At 46.1% G+C, this 23268-nt stretch overlaps 2 protein-coding genes across 3 annotated transcripts; one reads left to right on the forward strand and one right to left on the reverse strand.

Annotated features, from left to right (window-relative positions):
• Positions 1-1572: 1572 nt before the first annotated feature.
• Positions 1573-12587, forward strand: RHOF (ras homolog family member F, filopodia associated). Of its 2 annotated transcripts, XR_007207366.1 has the most exons (6): positions 1573-1794; positions 1947-2034; positions 8086-8195; positions 8932-9066; positions 10236-10538; positions 11170-11251. XR_007207366.1 is itself a non-coding variant. In XM_048322574.1 (5 exons), exons 1-5 carry the CDS (start codon positions 1630-1632, stop codon positions 11332-11334), a joined length of 663 nt encoding a protein of 220 aa, XP_048178531.1. In that variant the 5' UTR covers positions 1575-1629; the 3' UTR covers positions 11335-12587. The 2 variants fall into 2 exon arrangements, 1 of the variants encoding a protein (XP_048178531.1); XM_048322574.1 differs by lacking the exon at positions 10236-10538 and having other exon boundaries at positions 1575-1794; positions 11170-12587.
• An 880-nt stretch (positions 12588-13467) lies between these two features.
• TMEM120B (transmembrane protein 120B) lies at positions 13468-23197 on the reverse strand. Its single transcript, XM_048322573.1, has 12 exons — positions 23096-23197; positions 20649-20767; positions 19622-19738; positions 18811-18870; positions 18164-18259; positions 17029-17118; positions 16491-16556; positions 15498-15559; positions 15158-15250; positions 14712-14776; positions 14489-14557; positions 13468-14274 (listed from the first exon to the last, which is right to left on the reverse strand). Exons 1-12 carry the CDS (start codon positions 23162-23164, stop codon positions 14161-14163), a joined length of 1020 nt encoding a protein of 339 aa, XP_048178530.1. The 5' UTR covers positions 23165-23197; the 3' UTR covers positions 13468-14160.
• Positions 23198-23268: the final 71 nt, after the last annotated feature.

Here is a 23268-nt window from a genome sequence, read left to right on the forward strand (position 1 = left end):
TCCCCTTTTGGCAATAATTGACTGGAAAATAAAACCTGACTTCTTCAGTCACAGGAAGACTGTTAACTCTACTTGCTGATTGTATCATACATAGTGTGATGCTGGTTTTGAGCATCATTTTAGGATTAAACAAATCCTTTCCTGGCCCATCCATTCCTGTGCCATCAGATTGCCCTCACCCATTACAGTGGACAGGAGCTGGTGGCTTTTCCTGTGTTCCAGATAAGATTTATGTGGTTCATAAAGCATTTTTTTGATAGCTTCTATGTGCTTGCATCAACTTTTTCCTCGGTAAAATGGTGAATTTTAAACAGCTGTGAATTTGACTGCCTTTTAATTATTATAATTTGAATCATGTGACACTTCGTTGGGTATTAGAGGTCCTTTTTCGTCTCAATTGCCGAAATATCCTTTTCTAGCTTTTTGTTTCCCCTGTGCACAAAGCAGGATCCTCATTGCCCGGGTGCAGTGGTGTTTGTATTGGGTCTGGAAGGCCATCTAGTGACACAACTGTGCAGGGGAAAATGCAAAGCCCTACTCGAATTGTGGTTTTGCGTTTTTTTCCTAGTTGAATTAAATAGTCTTGCTACAGCCGAGCATGTTCTTAGGGGTTTGTTGCTATTCCCACAAGTAGTATTAAAAAAAAAAAAAAAAAAAAGGAATTGTTTATTTCTTAAAAACAAACAGGGTTTACTTAAGATAGAGCACATTGTTAATTTCTGCCAGGAAAGAAACACCTTTTTTTGGTGCTGAATGGTGGTAGATTGGCACTGAGCAGTTCTGTCCAAAACTCAGTGTCACTTCCCTGACCTATGCATTGGAGCCAAACATAATCCAGCAGCTGTGATCCCCTTCCAGCGCCAAACATACGCAGCTGTTGTGGTCCCCTGCCTTCCACGGTACCAAAAAACACCATGTGGAAGTCTGGGGCCACCACATCTCTGCAATTACAATGTGAAATTCCAGTTATTTTTGCAGCTCACCTTGAGTGGTGAGCAGATGATGAGCAGAGCTGTCGGTTCTTACCCAAGCAATAAATCAGTAGAAAACAAGCAGTGAGTCACTGCCAGTGCCAGCACCAAGGTGCCTTCCCGGGGGTATCTCGCGGGTCTCTGCCTGCCCTCACCGTGGCTGGCACTGCTCGGCCTTCGGGACTGGACACACACCGACGCTGAACTGGAGCCGTCCTTCGGCGCTGGAGGGGCTCCCTGTGGGAATAAACGGAAATCGGAATAAATAAATGGGTATGAGGTGTGTGGGTGGAAGGGCAGAGGGGACGGGGCCCGATGGTCCCGGGGGGGATGGAGCTTCGAGGGCTGCCCGGCGGGACGGGCGGGCAGAGCAGCCCCGGTGGGTCTGAGGGGACATGGCGCCGAGGGGCCCTCCCGCCGTGACCCCGAGCAGCCGCAGCCTGCGGGCGGCCCCGGGCCGGCGAAGGGGTCCGGGAGAGGCTCCCCCAGTGTCCCGGGGGACCCGGGCGGGGCCCTGCGGCACCTGAGGCGGCGGCGGCCTCGGCGCGGCCAATCCCCGGCGGGGCGCGGGCGGCTCTGCCCACCCCGGGCGCGGAGGCGAGCGGAGCCTCGTCCCGGCCGCGCTGCGCCCTCAGCGGGCCCGCTCCGCTCCCGCTCCATGGAAGCGGCCAACGGGGCCGTGCCCGAGGGCGCGGCGGAGCAGCCCCACGGCCCCGCGGCCGCCCCGTCGGGCAGGAAGGAGGTGAAGGTGGTGATCGTGGGCGACGGAGGCTGCGGGAAGACGTCGCTGCTGATGGTGTACGCCAAGGGCGCCTTCCCCGAGGTGAGGGGCTGCCACCCCCGCGGGGCTGGGGGCCGCAGCCGGGGCCGGCCCCAGAGCTTGGGCCCCGCCAGAACCGCTTCGCACAACCACAGAGTCCATTAAGGTTGGAAAAGGCCTCTGAGATCATCGAGATCGTTCTCCTCCCTTTGCAGCAATACGCGCCCTCTGTTTTTGAGAAGTACACAACGAGTGTGACGGTGGGGAAGAAGGAGGTCACCCTGAACCTGTACGACACAGCAGGTAAGGGGTTCCACTTTCCCAGTCCCAGCCGGACTGCGGGGGGCAGCTCCTGTGCGGCCACGGCGATGACACCACTCAGGGGCATTGGCCTGGGACTGAGCCCAAACCCGGCCCCGGCCTTTCGTAACTTCAGGCAAATAAGCAGAAATTGCGTTTTTTACTGTAAAATGCTTCTCCGGTCAATGCGCACCTATTTCTGTTCCAGCAGATTTTCCTATGTCAACTTAAGCCAGGCCGATATTTGAAGCCTGTAAAGATGAACAGATTTTCAAATTGCTTCTTTACCAGCACAGTTTTACCATAGCATTGCAGCTAAGACTGCTATAGACTAAAGTACAAACAAACCAACCACCATTACCTGTTGCATATCAATGTGCCTTCCAGAAAAAAAAAAGAGTCGATTGTCTAGTGGCAGTTCTGGTCATCGACTCATTCATTATCTTAACAACCCAGTTAATTCAGAAACATCAAATAGCAAACATATCTGAAAGTATTAAAACCCAGTTCCCCGATGCAAAGCATAATACAATCAACCAGGAAAATATTTTAATCTGCTGCCATGTGTGATTGAATAGGGAAGGAGAAAAAGGCTGGTTTGTGTTCAAAATCAAAAGGCCATAGCAGTAAAAGTTATTTGAAAATGCTGATAGTTTGTTCAGGTTCATTTGAGGAACTTGTGAAATGCTTTGTGTTCAGCTTCACTCCAAGTTCCCAGACTCTGTTATCTAGCTGTGTTCCTAAATGAATCCTAAAATTGACACGTGCTCGGTTTCAGCTGTGTAAATCATCTGTTTCAGTTCAAGCCTATGGAGTCCTTCCAAATTTACACCAAGACAAATAAGAACCGAATGCAGTCCAGTCATTAATAGTAGTAAAACGCATTTACCTTCTTGTATACTGCACGTGATAGCTGAAAACATAATTTTAAAGGCTTTTAATCTAGAAGTGAATTTTATTGTTAATTTTTATTACAGTGTAGTAATACCCTGAGCACCCAATTTGCCAATGTGTCTTCTTGTGTCAGTGTTACTGTTCTAAGTCCAGTTAGTTGGGATAATATACCTTCTACTGAATGGCAAGGGGTTTGGGTCTAAGTCTTAGAGGAAAAGAGAAGGGCTGGAATCTCATGTGAGTAACCAAAGAGGGATTTCCTTAATACAGTGTGTTGGCACCAAGAACCTGCCACCGCACTCGTCATTTTTATGTTTGTTTGCTGTCAGTGTGGAATTTTTGCCTGTCACACAGTTCCTAGTTCTCATTTAAAATCCCCGTGCTGCACATTCCAGCATTTGCCTTTGGAGTCTCTTCCAGTCTCTGAGAAGCACGGGCTGCATCCGGAGGTGGCAGTAGGCTGAGCAGGTCCAGCATTGCAGCACTGAGCTCTCCCAAGCCTGGCAGGAGTGCACAGCTCCTTGTGTCCCAGAGGTCAGCTCTGCACAAGACCTGCAGCCACCAGCAGCCCAGGGACCGCTCGCTGAGCCCAGTGCTGGTGGCTTATCACAGAATGAGGACAGTTTGGGTGGGAAGGGACATTTAAAGGTCGTCTAGTCCAGCCCCCCTGCAGTGAACAATGACATCTTTAACTAGATCAGGTTGCTCAGGTCCCTGCCCAACCTGACCTTGAGTGTTTTCGTGGATGGAGCAGCCACAGCTTCTCTGGGCAACCTATGCCTCATTGTGAAAAATTTCTCCTTTATATCTAGTGCAAATTTATCCTCTGATAGTTTAAAACCATTACCCCACATCCTGTAATTTCCCTGTTCATGCATGTAACTAGCAGGCAGTGTGTACCTTCCACATTGAGTTCACAGCTCTAAAAACTGATTTGGACTAAAACACTGCTCCACTGAAGAACAGTGGGGTGTATTTTGTGTCTTGTGAGACACTTTGGATAGTGGAGCTGCCACTGTTGCCGTGAAAAAGCAATTGCTTTCCATTTGTCGTCTGGAAACATTGAAACCCAAGGTTTTTCACCTCCCAAAACAGCATCATGGCCACAAGGCTACAAGTTTCTTGAGGCTGTTGACACTTGTCTCCTCCCTTCCTGTTAAATTTCTTTCGCTTTTCATAAAACACAGCAAGAAAGCAAGCAGGGAGATTGTCGCCTGGGTTAAGACATTTGATTGGGTTTTGGTTCTGTTTCAAAGCTGCTTGCATAGTTTTATGTTACATATCTGTGTCAAACTCTAATTCAAGTAGCTTTTCATCCTCTTTCTGTAACTGGAAGTTTTGCTAGAGGAAGGACTCATTTGAGCACACATTTTAGTCCCATCCTGTTTTTAATAACACAGAACTGATGTTGAGTTCCTTAAGGGTTAGGTTAGGACCAAGAGTTGTGTGTTTTTAGGATCTTGCTTGGAGAAACACTAAATAGATCTGGGTGTACTTCAGCATCATGGGAAGGTAAAGGACAGGTTCAGCTCCGTGGGCTGTTTAAAGTTGGAAAGACTCTTTGTATTGTCAGGTCCTGTGCAGCTTGAACCTTTGAGCTTGTCCTACTTACTGAGGAAGGAGGACACAAACAAAATGCTTAAGAATCAAACGTTTCAATATATAAAAGGTATTCTTCCCTTGACAAGAATTTCAGTAATAAATGAACTTAATGGATTAGTCTAAAATGTAACAGAAAAAGAACTTTTGGTGAGACTTCTATACTATCCTACTGTGTCTTCCTCATCAAACACTTCTTGCTGTTGCAGGAAGTTGGGGATACACATACACGATGTAAAGGCTTTGTAACATCACTTGTCTGGTCTGCAAACAGCCTTTGCAGCTTCTTTTTCAATTAAAAGTTCCCATTTGAAGCTGTGCTTGGCAGAGGCAAAGGCACTGGGAAGTAAATGAAATCTGTAATTTTTCCATGCCAAGGGAGCAGTGTCGATGCTTTAGGTGCAGTTCAGACACAAGGCTCAGTTCCTGGTGCAGGAGTTTCTCAGAACTGAGAGCAGTGCTGGGCTGGGGAGGAAGTAATGTCTCATCATTGTGGGTACTTGCTCTGCCTGACAAGAGGCACATGCAAGGCCTCCAGCGAGGTTTTTCAGGTCTCTGATGACAGAAGCACGGCAGCCTGAGGTCTTCAGAGAAATTTTAAAAGCCAGTGAATGAAAGAATAATTTCTCATGAGTTTGAGAGGGAAGTCAGGCCTGAGTAAGATAAAAAACCCAACTTTTTAATTGAAGTGTGCCCCTCCTGCCCCAAGTGTCCACTTCCACCAGTTTTCTTCCTGCCAAGAATGTCTGTTTCCCCATCTGTTTTAAACTGAATAGTGAAAAAACATAGCTGGCAAGCAACTCACAGGCTGGCACTTCTTTGGTGATGAATGGGCAAAGGGGTGAGGAAGAGCAGACAGAGGTGAACATGCACATGGGACTGAGACCTGTGGTTTCACTTCTCCTGTTCACCCTCAACCATCACCAGAGCTCCCTCCCCACCCCAGGGCCCGACTGCAGTGATGTGGTTACACAGAATCTCCCAGAGGCATGCAGGACTGGGAGCTTGGCAGAGAATTAGCAAATTTTAGGTGAATTCAGTTGGGTGGAGTTTTTTCTTTAGAAAAACCCAAGGTCTCTGATGGTACAATGAATCGAGGGAGACGGAGGGGTCACAGATGTGCTCACACGTAGGCAGATACTTAACCAGCTCTTCCACAGCATGTTGTTTGTTAATTGGGGAAAGAAAACAGCTACCTGTGTTTGAGGAAGCACGCACAGGGGCTTTGCATATACATTCAGTTACTGCTTAGGTTCACCCCTGTTCCTCCTTTTCAAAACTCTTTTAGTAAAAGACCTAAATCTGTGCCAAGTTAGCTCTGACCACAGACTGAGTGGCTTTACAGAGAAAAAAATTCTCCCAGGCTCTTTCTTACATTTCACCAGCAGCACTTGAGGCCAGGGGGTGAAAGGGATTGTTTTCAGAGAGGGGGATGTCTATGTTTAGACACAGCTTGATCTGGGTCCTGTTACATCCTCAGCAGCTGAGGAGCTGCATCTGAGCTCCTAAAGAGCAGTTTCCTTCTCCTTCCCCATGAGTGCTGCAAGCATGCAACTGTAACACAGGTTAAGCAATTGCCACTTCACCTTCCCTCTCTGCTCTCTGCACCCCACCCTGTTCTGTGCTCTGTATCCCACATTCCAAATGCACACGGAGCCGTGTTTTATACAGCAGAATTTTCTCATGCATTTATTGTTTGCTTAAAAACCCTTAAGTGCAAAGCTGGATTTGAAGATGAAGGAGCAGTTGACCAGGGCATATCTATAGTTTTTGACTTGCAACACAACATATTAAAGACACTTTTTCTGTTATCCCATCCAGGAGAGTGTGAATTTAGAGGTGTGTTCTGATTCCAAGCAAATAAACATGTTTCTCCCAACGGGACAGTCCTGTCTGCCTCAAAAATTGCCAACAACAACTTGGAGGACCTTTTAATTTTACAAGCTAGGTTGATAGAAACTCGGAGGCCTGAACTTGAACAAGGAATACTTTACACAGCACTAGAGGAAGTTAGGAAGGAAAAAAAAGTTTGGCACCTGATGTGTTTAATGCATTTAGGGGATTATCTCAGCAACAAAATGGTAAATCACTTGCAAACAAGTAGACGGATTGGGAGAATAAGAAGGGATAAGCAGTACAGTCTTTGCTCTGAATGTTTATACAACATGCATAATTTTGTCAACTGTCTATTATTTCTGGATTAAACCCTGAGGGATCAATCCCTCTTTGTTCTGCACCTCCCCACAGAGCGCATGGCTTTTGCAGAAGCTCAAATACCAAGTGGTCCAAACCCAAGATTCCCATTGTACAAACATCTCAGGCAAACTTAGTAATGGCTTGTCCAGCAGGGATTACCTTGGAATAACCTGTATCTCAACCAATCATTTAAATTAAGGAAGGGAGAAAAATATTGCAGTATTATTGGCCTTGTGGTATCTGCAGTTCTTCAGACTGGAGACAAAAATGTTGGCAAGTGATGAGTACATGACTTTGGACTGAAGCAGGTGCCAGGGCAGGAATCATTGCTGTAGGGTTGGGGCACACTGAAATTTTCTGCATTCCTTCATTTGAAATATCAACGTGAAGATTTGAGATGTGGAACTTCCCTGTAAAGCAGTTTCTGGTCTGTGTGTGGATTGTGGTGATATTGGGAAGAAGCAGCATTCCCAGTTCTCCTCATGGAAATTCAGTACATCACAGACATATACCTGATTCCAGCATTCAGGTGACAAATTCTACAGACTGCTTGAATCATGTTTTCTTCCTTATTAAATGAAGAAGATTGGGTTTTTTTCCTGAGCTGCCAACTGTATCTGGGAACTACTGCTTTCTTGAACTTAATCTCTCAAAGCAAGACACCCTCAGACCCTGGCATGGTGATTACTGTAAGGGGAAGAGTACAGGTCTGAAGCAAATCAGCTTCCTCTTGTCAGAATATCCCTAATCAGAAGTATGACAAATCCCCTGCTTTTCCAGAATTCAGCAGAATTCCCTTAGATCTGCTGTGGAGTCCTGCTTCAAAGGCCAGTTAAGCCTGGCTTGTGCTGCAGCATGGCTTGTACAATCCTGTATGTAATCGCTGCTTCCTCTCAGCTCACCAGGCTGGGAAAAGCAAGTTTGCCACTAAGGTTTCTGCTTCAGCATTCCTGTCTAGCAAATACATTGTTTCTTCTCCTCACAGCATCACATGTGCAAATGTTTTTGGGGACTGCCACTGTCAAAATTAATAATAATTTTCAGATTTCTCTTGATTACTTTACTTTTGAGTGGTAACTTGGCAGTAAGTGTTTAGAACTGCTCCTAAGTCCTTAGCAAGTGGACAAAGCAGGCTTTTTATTAAAACCTGCCAAGGATGTGTTCTGTATTCTAAACCATCAGTTTTGTCAGTGAGGAGGAATCTCCTGGACTCAAAGGCAGGAATTTTACAAGTATGAAAAATTTGCAGTCTGTGCAATTACAGCACCATTGTTCTTGATCTCAAGTATGTGCCTGTACATATCCCCATCACTCTGCTTGTTCAGGACAGAGATTTCTTCATCCAAACCATCCTGTGTGTTTCAGGGCAGGAGGACTACGATCGGCTACGGCCACTTTCTTACCAGAACACCAATGTCGTGTTAATTTGTTACGATGTCATGAACCCCACCAGCTATGATAATGTAGCAGCCAAGGTAAGAGGCTTTCCTAATTACTCCAGCCTTCTAAATGAATTACACATACCTGATATATGACAAGATATCAGATGGAAAATGCTGGTGCTTTTAGTGTCCTGTACCCTGGGCGTGTAGATGCCCAGATCACTCATCGTGTGCTGAGCTGCAGATCACAGACCTTAGACCTGGGGCTCACCTCTCCACAGCTCCTAAGTGCTCAGAACTGGGGTTGACTCTCACTAAAAAGATCAAACACCAGCAGTGAAATCACTGCTTTATCAGTAGTGATGCCACATGACCAACATTGCACATCTTAGAGTCAAGACTACTTCCATCACATCCATATTTAACTGCAGGGGAGAGATGAGAGCAACCAATTCTCTGTGCTGGGATTTCTGTAATGCTCCAAAGCGTGCTTGGACGTAGCACCAGGAAAACAAAGCAAGACTTAGTCCAAATTCTGTTTTTAAATATGACTTTAGAGGAGCTCCTCAGAATTTAAACAGATGGTAAATAAACATTTTGGCATAGAGACAGATGCCACTATGTTTTTATAAAGCAGCTGACTTTGGGTAGGACTTTTAAACATTTCTGTGATGTAAATAGTACATGTTGGGGCCCCCCCCCCCACCAGACTAACAACTCTAAAACTGAAATTGCATCTTACATTAAATGCTGTTTGGCTGTATTGTTTTGATTTCAGGAAACAACAAAATAAAAGCCAGATGTAAAAGTTTTGTTTTTCTACCCCCAGTGGTATCCTGAAGTGAATCACTTCTGCCGGGGTGTCCCGCTCGTGCTGATCGGCTGCAAGACAGACCTTCGGAAGGACAAGGAGCAGCTGCGCAAGCTCAGAGCTTCCAAGCAGGAACCCATCACCTACAACCAGGTAAACTTCAGTGTATCTAAAGTGGTGGCCTCTTGGCAGGAGATAAAGCACATGATGGCATTGTCCTCATGAGTACAATCACAGACACTCCAAAATTAGGTGATCACTAACAGAGGTCAGCATTAACAGAGATTTCTGTAAGTTCTTTTTGGAAGTGGCCAAATCACCACCCATTTTTAATGCCAGAGTAAAGAGAAATATGAGCAGTTTGAAAGGACACAACTATCTATGCCTTCTATGCTCATTACATCTTGTTCTTCTTTCCTTTCACAGCTGGGTTATTACTGTTACAAGTTTGTAAGCCTTAACAAGTTTGCTGGACTTCCTTCATAATTATTGTTAGCCTACATTGCAGCCATCACTGGTGCTTTGATCAGCGCTGTTACAAAGACTGGAGATGTTAGGAAACACATTCCAGGATTAAATACACTGACCGTTCTGGAATAAATGTGTTCTGCAAATCCTACTTAAAAATAAATCCTTTCAAAGCCAATAGCAAGAACATCTGCAAGGTTTCTCTGACATGAGAGAGTGTTCTTTGAAGTCTCTAAAGTAATCTTAAGAAAACTACATATTATCAATATCTTTAAATATTATGAAGCACTGAGATTTATAAGTAGTGTTATGTCACTGGCATAACTGTCCTTGGTACAAGAGAAACAGTGATGGAACAGCTTGTCCCATGTCACACAAGACCTTTCTGCTCTGGTCCTCCACTTTTTCTTTTCTTTTTTTTTAAACTACAAAGCCATCCTTCTCCTCTCACCTCAGAGCAAGAACGGCAGCTTTCAAACTGAGACACACGTCCGGGGAACAGGGTCAAGTGCACTACGACCTTGAGTGAATCACCACTTCTTCTAAACAGCAGGAAAATAAACTGCAACTGCATCACCACAAAACCATGCTGGGCCTTTTAGTTTGGCTCCCTTGCACACAAGATGAGGTCCCAGCCTGTCACTATGAACAGTTGCAGATTGTCCCTTGTTTGCATGAATAAATCCCTTCATCGTCCTCACATGAGAGATGTTCAGGGCAAGCAACAGACACTTCTGGCCAGTTGGCTGAGGCCTCATGCAGTTTAAACTCAAGGGCCCACATGATATACAAACTTTGTCTCCTATGTGAGCCCTCCCACTTGGTTTTCCCCCCTGAAACGTGCTCTACCTCAGTCTTTTACAGCTGATGGCACCTTGAGCCACAGGACGTGATGCTTCCCATGCCAGGCACAGAGGATCTGAACAGTATCTGCCACTGCAGCTTGCAAACAACTGGAAGGAGACAAACTGCTTAAATATGAAGAACCACTCCCCCCTATAAAAGCCCAAGTGCTCAAGGGATCCCACTCCCAGAGGTTATAATGAATAAATGCAGAGTTTGTGAGCCATGGGTTGCAGACATGGAATTCACAGTAAAAGGCTCACAAGGATTCAAACCTGGGGGCTGGCTCTGCAGGGACAATAAAAGGATCACAAGTAAGAAATCACTGTGCTTTGTCTGTAGTGATTTCACGCAACCAGCATTGCATGGAAATATTTTAGATTCAAGTCTATTCCCATTGCATGGCTGAGAAGTGCATGCACCCGTTTGTTTTGATGAGGATTTTGGCTGAGCCCTTGTGATGCTTCAAAGCAAAAGTCAAGGTTCCTGCATGCACACCAGCAAAACGAGGCAAGGCATCACTGCAGATTCTGTTCTTGCATGTGACATTCATTACTGAAGGTGACATCACAGAATAGTTAAGGTCAGGCCTGAAAAAAATACCACCATGTAGACATCCTCACTTAAGTACCTACCTCAGGATTTAGTTTAAAGAAATTCAATACTGAGAATATTTTTGTGCTATCAGGACTCTGCACCTCAGGAGTCTCTAATGCTCTGAACTCTTAGGCCAGGCTTTGGTTCAACATAGTGGAAAAACCCCAAGTTTATTTACAGTGCTTCAGTTTATTACCAATGTCACTCACACTCTAGCACTGCACTCAGAGGCAGCTTCTTTCTTCATGACTGCAAAGATGTACAAAATAATTCCCTTTCTTCCCCAACTCACCTTCCTTCTCTCATCCACCAAAATTACATCTTTTCTTACCTTTTTGCTCTCCCCAGGGTGAGGCAGCTTGCAAGGAGATTAATGCAGAAATTTACCTGGAATGCTCAGCAAAATGTCGTGAGAACATAGAAAATGTTTTTAAAGAAGCCACAACCATTGCACTGAGTGCCATGAAGAAAGCCAAGTGCCACAGGAAACGGAAAGTGTGCTCAGTGTTATGATCTGGACTGCACGAGAGCCAAGTGATTCAGATTTTATAAAGAGTTTAACTTTAAAAACCTTTTTCTTTTTTTTTTACGTTTGTATCCCTAGGAAAATTTTTATTTTAAAATTTTAATTATTTTTAGTATTTTTGCACTTTTGTTACACTGTTCTCACAGAGTTTTCAAAGCTGCTTATCACAGTTAACCGATGCTGTGTGCCTTCACCCATCTGGCTTTTGCTTCTAAGTGCAAACAACTCACTATTTAAACTGCAATGAACAGCAACTGCTCCTATATAACTTAGCACTGGCAGCTTTTTTCCTCTGCAAAATAATTGTGGCACATTAGAGCTAAAATTTACTGCCTTTTCCCAGCAGAAAATCCACATCTTTTAGAAGTGATGTTAAAGCAGATTATCAGGCACCTTTGAAAAGACAGAAAAAGTTTTGTCTTAGCATTTTCAAGTTAATTAACTTGGTGGCAATGGCATGAGTTGGCCTCAAGCTGCCCTGCAGACGGAACATCCACTACCCCCGTGGACCAGCTCTGCAGAGCTGCACCTCAGAGTTCTTCAAGGCTTGATGCTGGAATGCAAAGTGGCATTTATCAATGGAAATACGTGAGTTGCTCCAGTTAAAAAATAGAGTATCGTGGAAAATAGTTAATTTACAGCACTCAAATTTAGAAGTACTCCAAGCAGCTACTACATATAATGTTAAAAGCCAGTCTTATGATAAACATTTACAGCTTATTTAATACCAGACAAATGCAAATCGTGGTGCACACTGGAGGAAATACTCATTCATTCACTCATGAAATCATCTCTACTGCTATAAATTAAAATGTTCCCTTTTGTGATGAAGGTGTCAGTTGTCTATCTAAGATCAGGGATGCTCCCACTGTACAACCTGGTACACGTGCCTCGTATCTCCTGGTTCTTTTGCACATCCCCTCACTGAGATCTTGGATTGCAGGAGCAATTCCTACTCTGTAATCATTATAAACCAAACCTGTGAGGGGAAATGAGGTTCCTGCAGTACAGATGTTGCTGAAAGCTTTCTGTGTAAGGCAAACTGTACATGACCAGCTGGTGAAAAGCTGTTTTGGAGCAAGCCATCATTATTGTTTTACCTGCAGGGTAAACAGATCTTGATCCTTGAAAAATCTTTTTTCCTTTTCATTTTTCTCCTAACTTGTTTTGATTTAATTAAGGTTTGTGAATACCTATGAGCCTAAAATGGAAAATTAAATTAATTGGAAGTTTGTGCACATCCTTGACTATGGAAAAAACTTGAAGAATTGTGCAGCCCTTTCTTCACTTGTCAGTAAAAGAAATACAATCACCCCTCACCTCACCCAGTACAAAACTGAAACACCAACATTCAGGAAGTGACTCATTTATCATCAGCTCCACAGTGGAAATCTCTCTGGCTTTTTTAATCTGAGTTTCTCAGGCTGCAGAACTCATGTAACTCACCCCTGCAGAACCAGGTTCCTGCATTGCTCTCAACAGAAAAGAATTTACATCTCATAGAGTTCAAGGAGTAAAAAAAACCAAAAAAACCTCACAGTGTGTGCAAAAGATAGCAAAATACAGCCCAACTGGTTTGAAAACTGTTGAAAATAGGTAAATTGCAGTTTAGTGTTCATGTCCACAGGACAGTGACGTGGCAAAGGTAATTTTGAATTTTGCTAGTTTGCAGCCACAGAACTGGTGAATCCATCTCAAGCCTGTGGTGCACTATCTGTCCCCTCATGAGCACACTCTGGGGAGGAGGGCACTGTTTTCAACTCACACGGCCAGAGGATGTGCCCAATCTGGGCTCTGTGCTGGCTCAAAGGGAGCCCTCAGTGTTGGGAAAGACACAGCCTCAGGCAGCTCAGTGCTGCAGCTGCCTGAGAAGGTACAGAAGTTACAGCACTCAAAAAAGGGTGTTCCAATGAGTAAGTGTAAATTCGAGCAGCACAAGGACTTTAGCAGGGTGGCAGTGTTTGTCCCCTGCCATCCCCCCAACCCAGTGTTTACATTCTCTTCAGTATTGGTGCGAGTATTTAATATTTGAGCTGAGCCTATCCTTCCCTTTCCAGAACCATGCCTCAAAAACCAACCCAAGGGCTGTGTGTTTGTTACTAAAAAGGGGCTGAGGCAGCTGCATATTGAATGGTTTATTTTAGGTCCTTTCAGGCCTGGACAGATGACCTGGTCTCCCTGGAAAAGGGCTAGCAGACTTCCCTGCCATTTAAAAACTGCTTTTGCTTGCATGATTTTTTTTTTCAAAGGAGGAATTTCTCTTCTTTAAATAGCTTTTTGCAGTGTATATAGCAGCAGTATGGTACAAAGATGAGCATTTTCTTTTCACAGTACACACAGGTTAGTATTGCCACTGAAAATATGCCTTAAACAAATGCCTTGAAAAACAGCATTTGCTCTGTATTATTGATCCACCCAGAGTGTTCATAAACCTCTGCAAATTCAATACCCAGAATTTAAATAATAAAACTGGAAAGTGTCAGGTACCATTCCAGAACTGGAATTACAGTAGATCCCACATTTTCCCCAACGCTGGTGCTTTGCCAGGCAGGTGCATGCTGTTGTATATACAGAAAAAAACCCCAGAAGCAAATACATTTTATATTAAATATACATAAATAGCAGGAGTGTGACTGGAGAGCCATGCTTGCATTAATACTGAGTCTGTGCTGCCAGAGTCCTTCACCAAACACGGGGACAGGCAAGTCCTTCTGAGCCTGTCCATCACCTGTGGCTGGGCTTGAGCAGGATCTGTCCCAAACCCAGCCCTGCTGGGGGGCAGAGGGATGGATGCACACTGGGAGCAGGGGGAGTCACAGCTTCTTCACCTTGTCTTTGTTCTTCTGGAGTTTAGTGTGTACCACCTTGAGAGTAGTGAGGAAGTTCCCGAGGAAGAGCAGCAGGAATGTGAAAGCCAACACAAAAACCTGAGAGGGGAAAGGAAGCAGCATTTATTACCTTGTAATATTGCAACATGGATTATATTCAGCACTGCTGGACTCTACCAGACATAGAACAGGCTCTGTGCCGCATTATCCTGAGATATTTAAATGGAGTTAGATGCCCAAATATCTTTCAGGATGTGGTCAAGCACCCCCTCTCCCCTGCTCTGTGCTTCCTCTGAGCAGAGCCAACACCCACCTGCCATTCTTTGCATTCCTTGTGCCTTGACAATCTGAAAAGCGTGATTGCATTATATAGCTGCCAGAACTGCAAAGGGGAAAAGAAAAAGGCAATTTAATTATGAGCAAAAAGAATGAAACCTTGGAAACATTTGCCATGGGTGCAGGTGATCCAAAGCACCTTTGTGTGGTGCAGCAGCAGACACTGCACTGCAGAGTGAGGATGGGATCACCCAACTTACATGTCCAAAGAACAAGAAGGGAAGGAGAAACGTCAGCCCCCGCCACATCCAGGACTGAAATCCTTCTGGAAAAGGTTGACAGAAGAGACAAGAGTGTGAGCATGGATGAGCAGGACTGGACCTGCAGCTCTTCCTCACCCAAACCACCCCATTAGGGCTATTCCTGTCAAGTGAAAATATATACTTGAAATTGCAGTAGCTGGAGTAGGATGAAGATGGGGATGACCAAAACCTTCATCTTAGTCTCCTCAAATGCTGACAAAGATCAGATTCCTCTGCTCCTGACCCACAGGACCTGAGGAGGGGGATAAAAGCCTCACTGCCCCTTGTGCCTTGGGACACAGGCAGCTCTGCTATGGGGAGGCACACAGCCCTCTCCCTCCCTATCACTTGCATCTAAAACCTCTACAAAAGCAGTGCAAAGAAAGTATAGCAGGAAACCTCACCTACTGTAAGGTCCAAGTGGTTTCTCTCCCCCAAAGCCCGGAGTCTATAGAGGCAGCCCCTTTGGTAATAATACTGTAAGAACTGAACACAGCCTGGAGAAAGAGAGAGAAAACATCACTACATTGGTTATTCAGAAGTATGGTAAGTATCAAACTACTTTAATAATGTTTAATCCAACAGCATTTAATTATTGTTTATATTTGTGGGTTGCATATTTGTACACTATCTTTATATTCCTACAGTTTAATATTCCAGTATTTACCAAAACGTGTTTTCTTCTAAGCATGTATGACACAAAATGAATTTATCCCCTGAATTAGCAAAGTAAGATATACTCACTCTGAAATATTGAAAATGCTAAAAATTGACTGCGAAACATCTGATACATGAGTCCATCTGGCCTGGAAGCAAAACACAGGGGAGGCCTATTAGTTTGCTAAAAGCATCCAATGCAGTGCCCTTCCCCTTCACCACCAGGCCTGATCCCATTAGCAAACAAACTAGCAGCTGGTGCCCAGCCCATTCCACCCACTGGGAGCCCAGAAAGGTGCTACAGCCACACGGGAAATGCTCTCACTGATTAGGTTTCCCCTCTCTAACATGGATGAATGCTGTCCCCTCTTCTCCATTATCACAGTTTCCTCCAGGCAGCAAAGCCATTCAGCATCATCTGCATGGAGAATCCAAGCCCTGGAGCAGGGGGTGGTTGTGCTGCTTATCCCAAGGGCAGTTCAGGATAGATGGAGGGCAAGGGACCTTCTGCCCCAGCCACTATGTCAGCCCCTTACAGACTCAGGAGCAGAAGCTTTTGTTGTTTTAAAACAATTTTTAATAATTAATCAGTTCATGCCCAAGTTGAGACACGTTGCACGGGGGCTGTACGTGGGGTGCATCGTGGGTTGTCTGACCAACACCACCACCCACTGCAAGGGGGCAGCTTGCATTTTTTGCTTTAAATTCTGTAATCAAGGCTCAATAAAGGCACCAAACATTCATTTTGTGGTGCCCCTCCTCTATAGCAAAGTGCTGCTTGTTTCCTTAGTTACAGAGACAGAAACTGGGAGACTTGCAGAGATTTTGCTATCACCAGCCCAACTACAGCCAAAGGGTTTGCGTTTCTTTCTTTCTTTTTCATTTTAAACCAGCAGTGTAAATATAAACTTGCAGCATTGTATTTATCATTGAAAACATCTGTAACATCAAACAAATATTAAGGCTGACACATGTGTCCTGTGGCCACAGCTCCATGGTCACACTGGATTTAAATGCTCAGATGATATAAACACCATGAAAGAGGCTTGAAGCACCTCGAGCAGGTAAGAGCAGACTCACCACGTTAACATCACTCCAGACAGGAACGTGGAAACGTAGTGATGAGACACCCACCAGCCTTTGATCCTGAGCAGAAGAAAACATGACAGTTAGACAAGAAACATGGATTTCAGCATTGATGTCCAGCCTCACAGACAAAAAATGATCCAGAAACTGGGAACAAAACAGATGTCCCAACTCAAGCACAAGGGATGCTGTGGCATTTCCAACCAAAAATGTGTGACCTCTAACAGAAGGCAGCACGCTTACACCCCAGACCACATCTACAACTAACCCACAGCTACCAAAACCAGCCAACACCTTGGACCAAGACCTTAGGGCCTCCTAAGAACTGCAACTTCTCTCTCTCCAAACCTCAGGTGGCCATATTTGCCTTTGGAAGTGACATGGGAGGAGGAGAGAGACAAGAGACTCTGCAGAGAAGCATCAGCATCTCAGATTTGCTGTGTTTCAGTGCCAAGCTGAATCCCTTTTTGTTGCCTGGTTTTCTTTTAAGGACATTTCATGCTTTCCATGGTTTTTGCAGGTGGCACTGTACCTTGAGCCATTGCTAATGAGAATGCTTTCCCGTATCGTCAGCGTGCAGTAATACCACACCAACAGAAAGTTAAACACTTCGTCTGTCACCCTGTTAAACAGAAAAAACACAGAATAAAAAACCATCTTGTTAATTATAAACATGCATTTTAAAAATCCCTATTTTTCCTTCCTCCTCCAGGGTAAATGAAAAGCTGCCCCAGTGAGGCTATGGACACAAAGCCCCATCCTGAACATCTCTAACCCACATGCAGCACTGCCAGGCTCCAGGGCCCTTCCTCCCCCCCACCCCTTCCCATGACCCAACACTGCAGATCCTGAGCTGATAAGCAGGTATGCAGGGATGGCTTTAAGTGCTGCTCAAGGAGAGAAAACACCATGGAAGCAGCAGATGATCCAATTTAGTGAGGCCTTTCCAGGCTAATTCAATGAGGAGATTCCATGAGATCTATATAAATCCTATCAACTAGAAGAATGGAAGAGCATTATGCTCTGGGGCAAAAAAACCAAAACACCAAAACTTTATTTTGCCATTTGCAAACTCCAGAAGCCAAGGGGACTTGGGGCAGCCTCTGTACAGGGCAGCATCATTCCTGGTACAATCTTGCATGCACCCAGACACACAGAGACTGTAGCGGAAGTACTTGGTTCCAACACCTTCCTGGTTTTTAAGCAAAACTGAATAGTGGAAGCCTGTTGGTGCTCAGACACTTTATCACAACCTAGAGATAATGTTTCAAGTCTGATTATTTCACGCAAATTCTCTTCTGTTGTTTTTGCAACCCCAGAGCTGCAGCACAGTGTTGGTCTCTGCCTGGGACAACCCACAAGCAAAACCAACTGTTCATTCCCAAAGACAGCATGATGCCAGAATAACAACATCATCAATTTTTAGCATCATCAGGAAACATGATGTTGGACTTTCTCAGTTACAAAAGACTCTTTTATAAAGGAAAAACAATTAGCTAAAATACAGCTCCTGCCAGAGTTGAAGAGGTGCAGGTGTCCTGCTGCCCAATTGCTCAAAGCCTAAATAGCACCTGAGCTGTCTCACTGTCCTTAACAAGACATAAGATAATTGAAACCCAGCACAATTTTATGCAAAATACTTGGTAAGAAATAAAAATGCAGCTTACCTGTAGTGGAGGAAAAACCTGCAGGCGACAGCCCCGAGTAACAAGATTATTGTCAGATAAAGTTTGAACTTCTCATACTCGTCCTTGTAGGCAAACCTGGAAGGAAACAGGTTCTGTTTATGGACACAGATATTTGATTGGAATGTGGCTTCACCTCTTCCAAACCAGATACAAATGCCAAGCCCAGAGACAGAGGTTTTGCTGAAACACTTAGAAAAGCAGTGGACAGTGGTGAAAGGCAGTGTTCTGCCTGCAGGGAGGGTCTGTCTCAGCTGCAACACAATGGCTTGTCCATCAGAGCTGGTTTCTGGGTTGGCATGAAAAGATTTTAAAAATACATGTATATCTACATCTCCATTTTCTGGAGCACCATATGCCTAGAAGTCACAGTGCCCTTTTTCATCACAAAAAAACTCCAGACACTTTTACAATTAAGGCCACAGGCTGAGCTGGGCTTAAAAGCAAGTGATGGATGGAATCAACTGGAGCTAGATAAGATGTTAGCTTATCCCCATGTCCTATTTCCAACCCTCAACATTTCACTTATCAGGTCTAAGAGAAACCCGTTCCCCTCTCTAGGCTTCAGTCCACACCCACAACTGGCCCGAGAGAAACCCAAATTCACACGTGTGGGAACACACACTCACTTTGCTTGGTTGCTCAGGAGAGTGACATTCACGTTTCCCAGCACCAGATTTAAGTACAAGCTGGAAGACAAAAGCCAAGAGCAGACCCAAGTAAGTTGTTTCATTTGAACACCACAGGATGATGCAGATCGAGGTGATGAGAAAGCGGCTCTGCCAAAGCCACGCTGGCTGGAGGTTTTTAATTAAGACAAACTGGAGGGAAAGACCACAGAAGAGGCTTTAAACACGGAAATATTGGTCAGCATTTCAAGTTATTGAAAAAGTTTATTTTCCTGGTGCCTTTTTTGCATTACAGTCTAAGGGCAATATATGTAGTGTGCATTGTCCAAACATCACAGGGAGGATTTGGAAGTAAACTTTCTGATAGAAACTTCCAAGGGGTTGCAGCATCACACTGCCCTTGGCAACTGTCAGAATTCTGCCCTAGCAGCCCCGCTTGAAGAAAAGTGTAAATTTAAAGATGGTTAAAAATACCATTTTTTAAAAAGAGAAAAGTCTTCTGCTGATTCAGCCCTCAAAAAAATTAGCCCAGGAAAACATCAGTGTGGAACAGTGAACTGCACAATCCCTTGCCAGTGTGGGTTACCGTCATTTTAACAGAAAACCTGCACTGCCCACACACATTTACATCCACTCACAGCTAATGAATTCTGTGTACAACTGACATAGCAGCTCAGCAAGAGATTTATGACTAATCCAATTTTACAGGTCTTTCTTCAACATGCACCATTTCCTTTGGGAACAAAGCGCTGTGACCATTTAAAAATCCAAAAGTTCTGGAGTGAGTGAGCCTCCCCAGCAGAGCACGTACCCATTCCTCTTGGGCAGGTAGGCTTCCATGTCAAAGAAGGCATTCTGCCTCTCCTTGATCTGGCTGCTGATCTCCTGAATGAGAGCAAACTCCTCAGGACTCGCTCTGGGCTTGCACCTGCAAGAACACAGAAACAAGATATTCCTGTTCATGTTTTCACCTCCTTTTCATTTGAAGGAAAATAATGTCATAAAATCCACGTTGCTAAAAAACTGGCTGTGTGAGGTGATGTGCTTTGCTCCTGTATTTCTGCAGCACCATTTGGCTTATCACGACTTTATTTTGCTGCCAGGTTTATGCTGCTGTAGGTTACTTCAACCAGCTGGTTTATAAATCAGCTTCTCTTTTCATGAGCTCAGTGACAAGATCGTGTGGGAATATTGTGCTTTTCTGAAGGAACTCCTTCCACCTTGGGAACTTTGTGCGTGGTTTCAGGCACTGCCCTTGCAGAGACTGCAGCTCGTCAGGTACGAAACATTTCAGGACGTAACAGGACACAGAGCTGATGATTTACTGACAAACTGTGGTTTTAGTAATTAACGTTAACCAGAGAGCAGTGAGCAGCAGAGCCAGCAGCCCGTGGTGTCAGAGGTGCTGTACTCTGGCCTGCACACAAGGAACTCAGCCCGTGGCTCCTGGGGATCAGCCAAGCAGCCAGAGACAGTTCCCTCCTGTAAATCCACCCAGGAGCAAGTTACACCTTCAGGTTCAAGGACTGATGTTGTTCTTCCAGTGCAGTTTATAGAGCAAAGCATTGCTCACCTGGCACAGCCAAAAGCTGCACAGTCCTGCAATGTACAGCATGCACTGCAAGGATGAAATCCACACCAGCTCCTTTAAACTTCTTTATTTACAGGACTCCATCTCTCACGCAGTTATGAACATTCTACCTGGCTACAATATAGAACAACTTCAGCACTGCAACACAGATTGTCTATTAAAAGTGCTAAAAGTCCAAGCATTTCAGCCCTTTGGGAAGGAGAAATATTCCATCCCTGCCTCCTCCACCCTCCAGGTCTCCTGTTACCGTTGCAGGGTGTGCTTCAGATCCCTCAGTGTCTTCTTCTGCCGATGTATGGAGCTGCTGCAGGCTGTCTGCAAGCTGGTGACTTCTTCCAGTTTCTGCCTGTAAACTTTGTGTGTTTCCTGCAGGAGAAGAGGAGACAATTGGTAGGAAGAGCCCTTCTAGGTTATTAGTGGCATTTGGTCCTCACCTCCGAGGGAAACAAGGAAAATCCTGTTTCTTTGGGATACAATAGGCACCCCTTTAACAAGCAAGGAGGGGGAGATACCAAACCAGTACAGATACAACAGGGCTTAAATGGCCACTGATGAAATTCCTGCAAGAGGAAAAGCATCCTCTACAGTCATCTAATTTCCTCTTTCTAATGAGCTTTCCCACTCAGGAGCTCCTCACTCCCATCCTACCCTGCAATGAAGACCCTAATCCTTGAATCTCCTAATCCTCCATTTGATTCTGATCCATGCCCATCAAATGGTGGCTACATCACAGAACAGGCACTCCAATTTCACAGCCAGATTAAATCTGGAAGAAAAAAGATGAGGACCTAACAGAGGGGGGGGGGGGGGGGGGGGGGAAGGGGAAAGACACAAAACCAGACACAGATCCACAGCTGGGGGTTTAAGCACCTCCTGGCCACCACTGCCATCCCAACCCCATGGATATTCAACCAACTTACTGCCCCATATTCCTGTTTAAAGACCTGAACTGATGTCCCCACCTGTGGCCTCAGATGCTCCTTGGGAGGAACTGCTTTATCACAGCTCATGGGTCCCTGAAGTCCCCAGTTAGTGCCCAGCCATAACAAGCACCCGCTCACCAACTGCAAACCCATCGAGAGGAGCCTCTGCTCTCACCCCTCCCTCCACTCGGGGATACCTGGGCTCTGCTTTTCCACCCTTTGCAAGGATTTCACCCCCAGCCCGTCTCAGGAAGGGCTCCCCAAGCACCAAGCAATGACCTCTGGGTCAATTCTAAGATCTATAAGATGGAAAACAGAGTTTGCAGAGTTAGTGCCAAGAGACAGTGTGGGTTACGTGGCTGCTTCACCCACAAGCACACCAAAAACCACAGGAAATTCCCACTGTTTTTCCCAGAGCATAAACTTGGTGGTGAAACCACACAAACCAAATCTTTGCTCTCCTTGTTAGGACCCACCTGGTAGCCGTTCTTTATTTACAGGAACCATCCAAAACAAGCTCCAGTATCTGATTTAAAGACCTTAATAACCAAACTAACCATGTACAGGCACTGCAGCTCTTACCGTTTCAGGATCACTTTGGTTGTGCTGAGCACACCTCTACAGCACTAACCCCTGGTCAATGACACATCGACCACCAGCAGCTGCCACCCCACCAAAAAGTGTTTCTACTTTCCTTGGGGAAACTGAGGCAAGGACAAGTCACTGACATTTGCTGTGGTTTAGGTCAGACTCAGGCTGTGTGCTCCTCGAGAACAGAGCACACAGCAAACAAGTGACAAACAAAGCCACACCAGCTGGTCTCCCGCAACACCCAACTCTTGCTTCTGCTAACAAGAGTACAACCTGAACTGAGTTTTAATTAAGAAACAAGCTACATCTAGAAATCACACTTTTTTTTTGCATGCACGGTCTGTTCAACAGCTTAAAAGAGGCTAAAACAGCCTCCAGAGTCAAAACAGCCGGTCGTACTTTAAAACCGGCTTTAAGATTTAAAGCACGTGTATAGGTGCAGCACTGACGACAGGGAGGGAAGGGAAGGTTTCTGGAGGTAAAAGCATCTTGTAGAACAGCTCTTGGCCCCCACTCCGAGGCCTTTCTGTCCCTCAATGCACTTTTGCAAGATGGAAAAACAGCACTTGGACCCCTCCTATCCCACCACGGGAAATCAAACTCCGCCAGGAGATGCTGGCGGGACAGGCACTGCCTGCACTGCTCTTTGCACCACGCCATGGGTGCACAGCCACGCCGCGTCCCCTTTTCCATCCTTGTTCCAGCAGTGGGAACCGCGGCACCACATCTCGGTGCATCCTCAGAGGGACCTGGGGCACGGTCGTGGTTCGGTCTGGGCTGTCCCATGCGCTCGCAGCACGTGCCTGGGGTAGCGGGGCGCAGGCTGTTTGTGGGTGCCGGGCAGGGATGCCCATCCTCGCACCGCCGCGCTCCGTGCGGGCACCCCGCGGCCGCAGCGAAGGCACCGAACACGCTTGGCCGCCCCGGGCGGAGCGAGGGAGAGCCCGCCCGCACCTCCGGCTGCTCCCGCCGACCCGCCCCGGGGATGCAGCCGGCGGTGGGGACCCGCGGTCCCGCTCCTGCCGGGTCCCCTCCCAGGCTGGGCGAGCCGGGGCCGGCCCCGCGTCACGATGTGAAGCGGAGCCGGCAAGGGCAACGCGGGGCAGTGCGGGGGAATCCGCGGCCGCGCAGGCGGGGGAGGCGCCGCGATGCCGCCCAGGGCCCCGCCGGCCCCGCTCACCTGGAGCTGCTGGAACTCCTCCTCCAGCTCCCGCCACCCGCCGCGGCACCGCTCCAGCTGCTCCCGCATGGCGCGCGGCGGCGCGTGCTCCCCGGGCCGCCGGCGCGCGCCCCCGCGCCCGCGCGCGCACCCCCGCGCCGCTGACGTCATCGCGCGCGGTCATGGGCGCGGCC

Source organism: Corvus hawaiiensis, chromosome 18, assembly GCF_020740725.1.
Source record: "Corvus hawaiiensis isolate bCorHaw1 chromosome 18, bCorHaw1.pri.cur, whole genome shotgun sequence".
NCBI classification, from domain to species: Eukaryota; Metazoa; Chordata; class Aves; order Passeriformes; family Corvidae; genus Corvus; species Corvus hawaiiensis.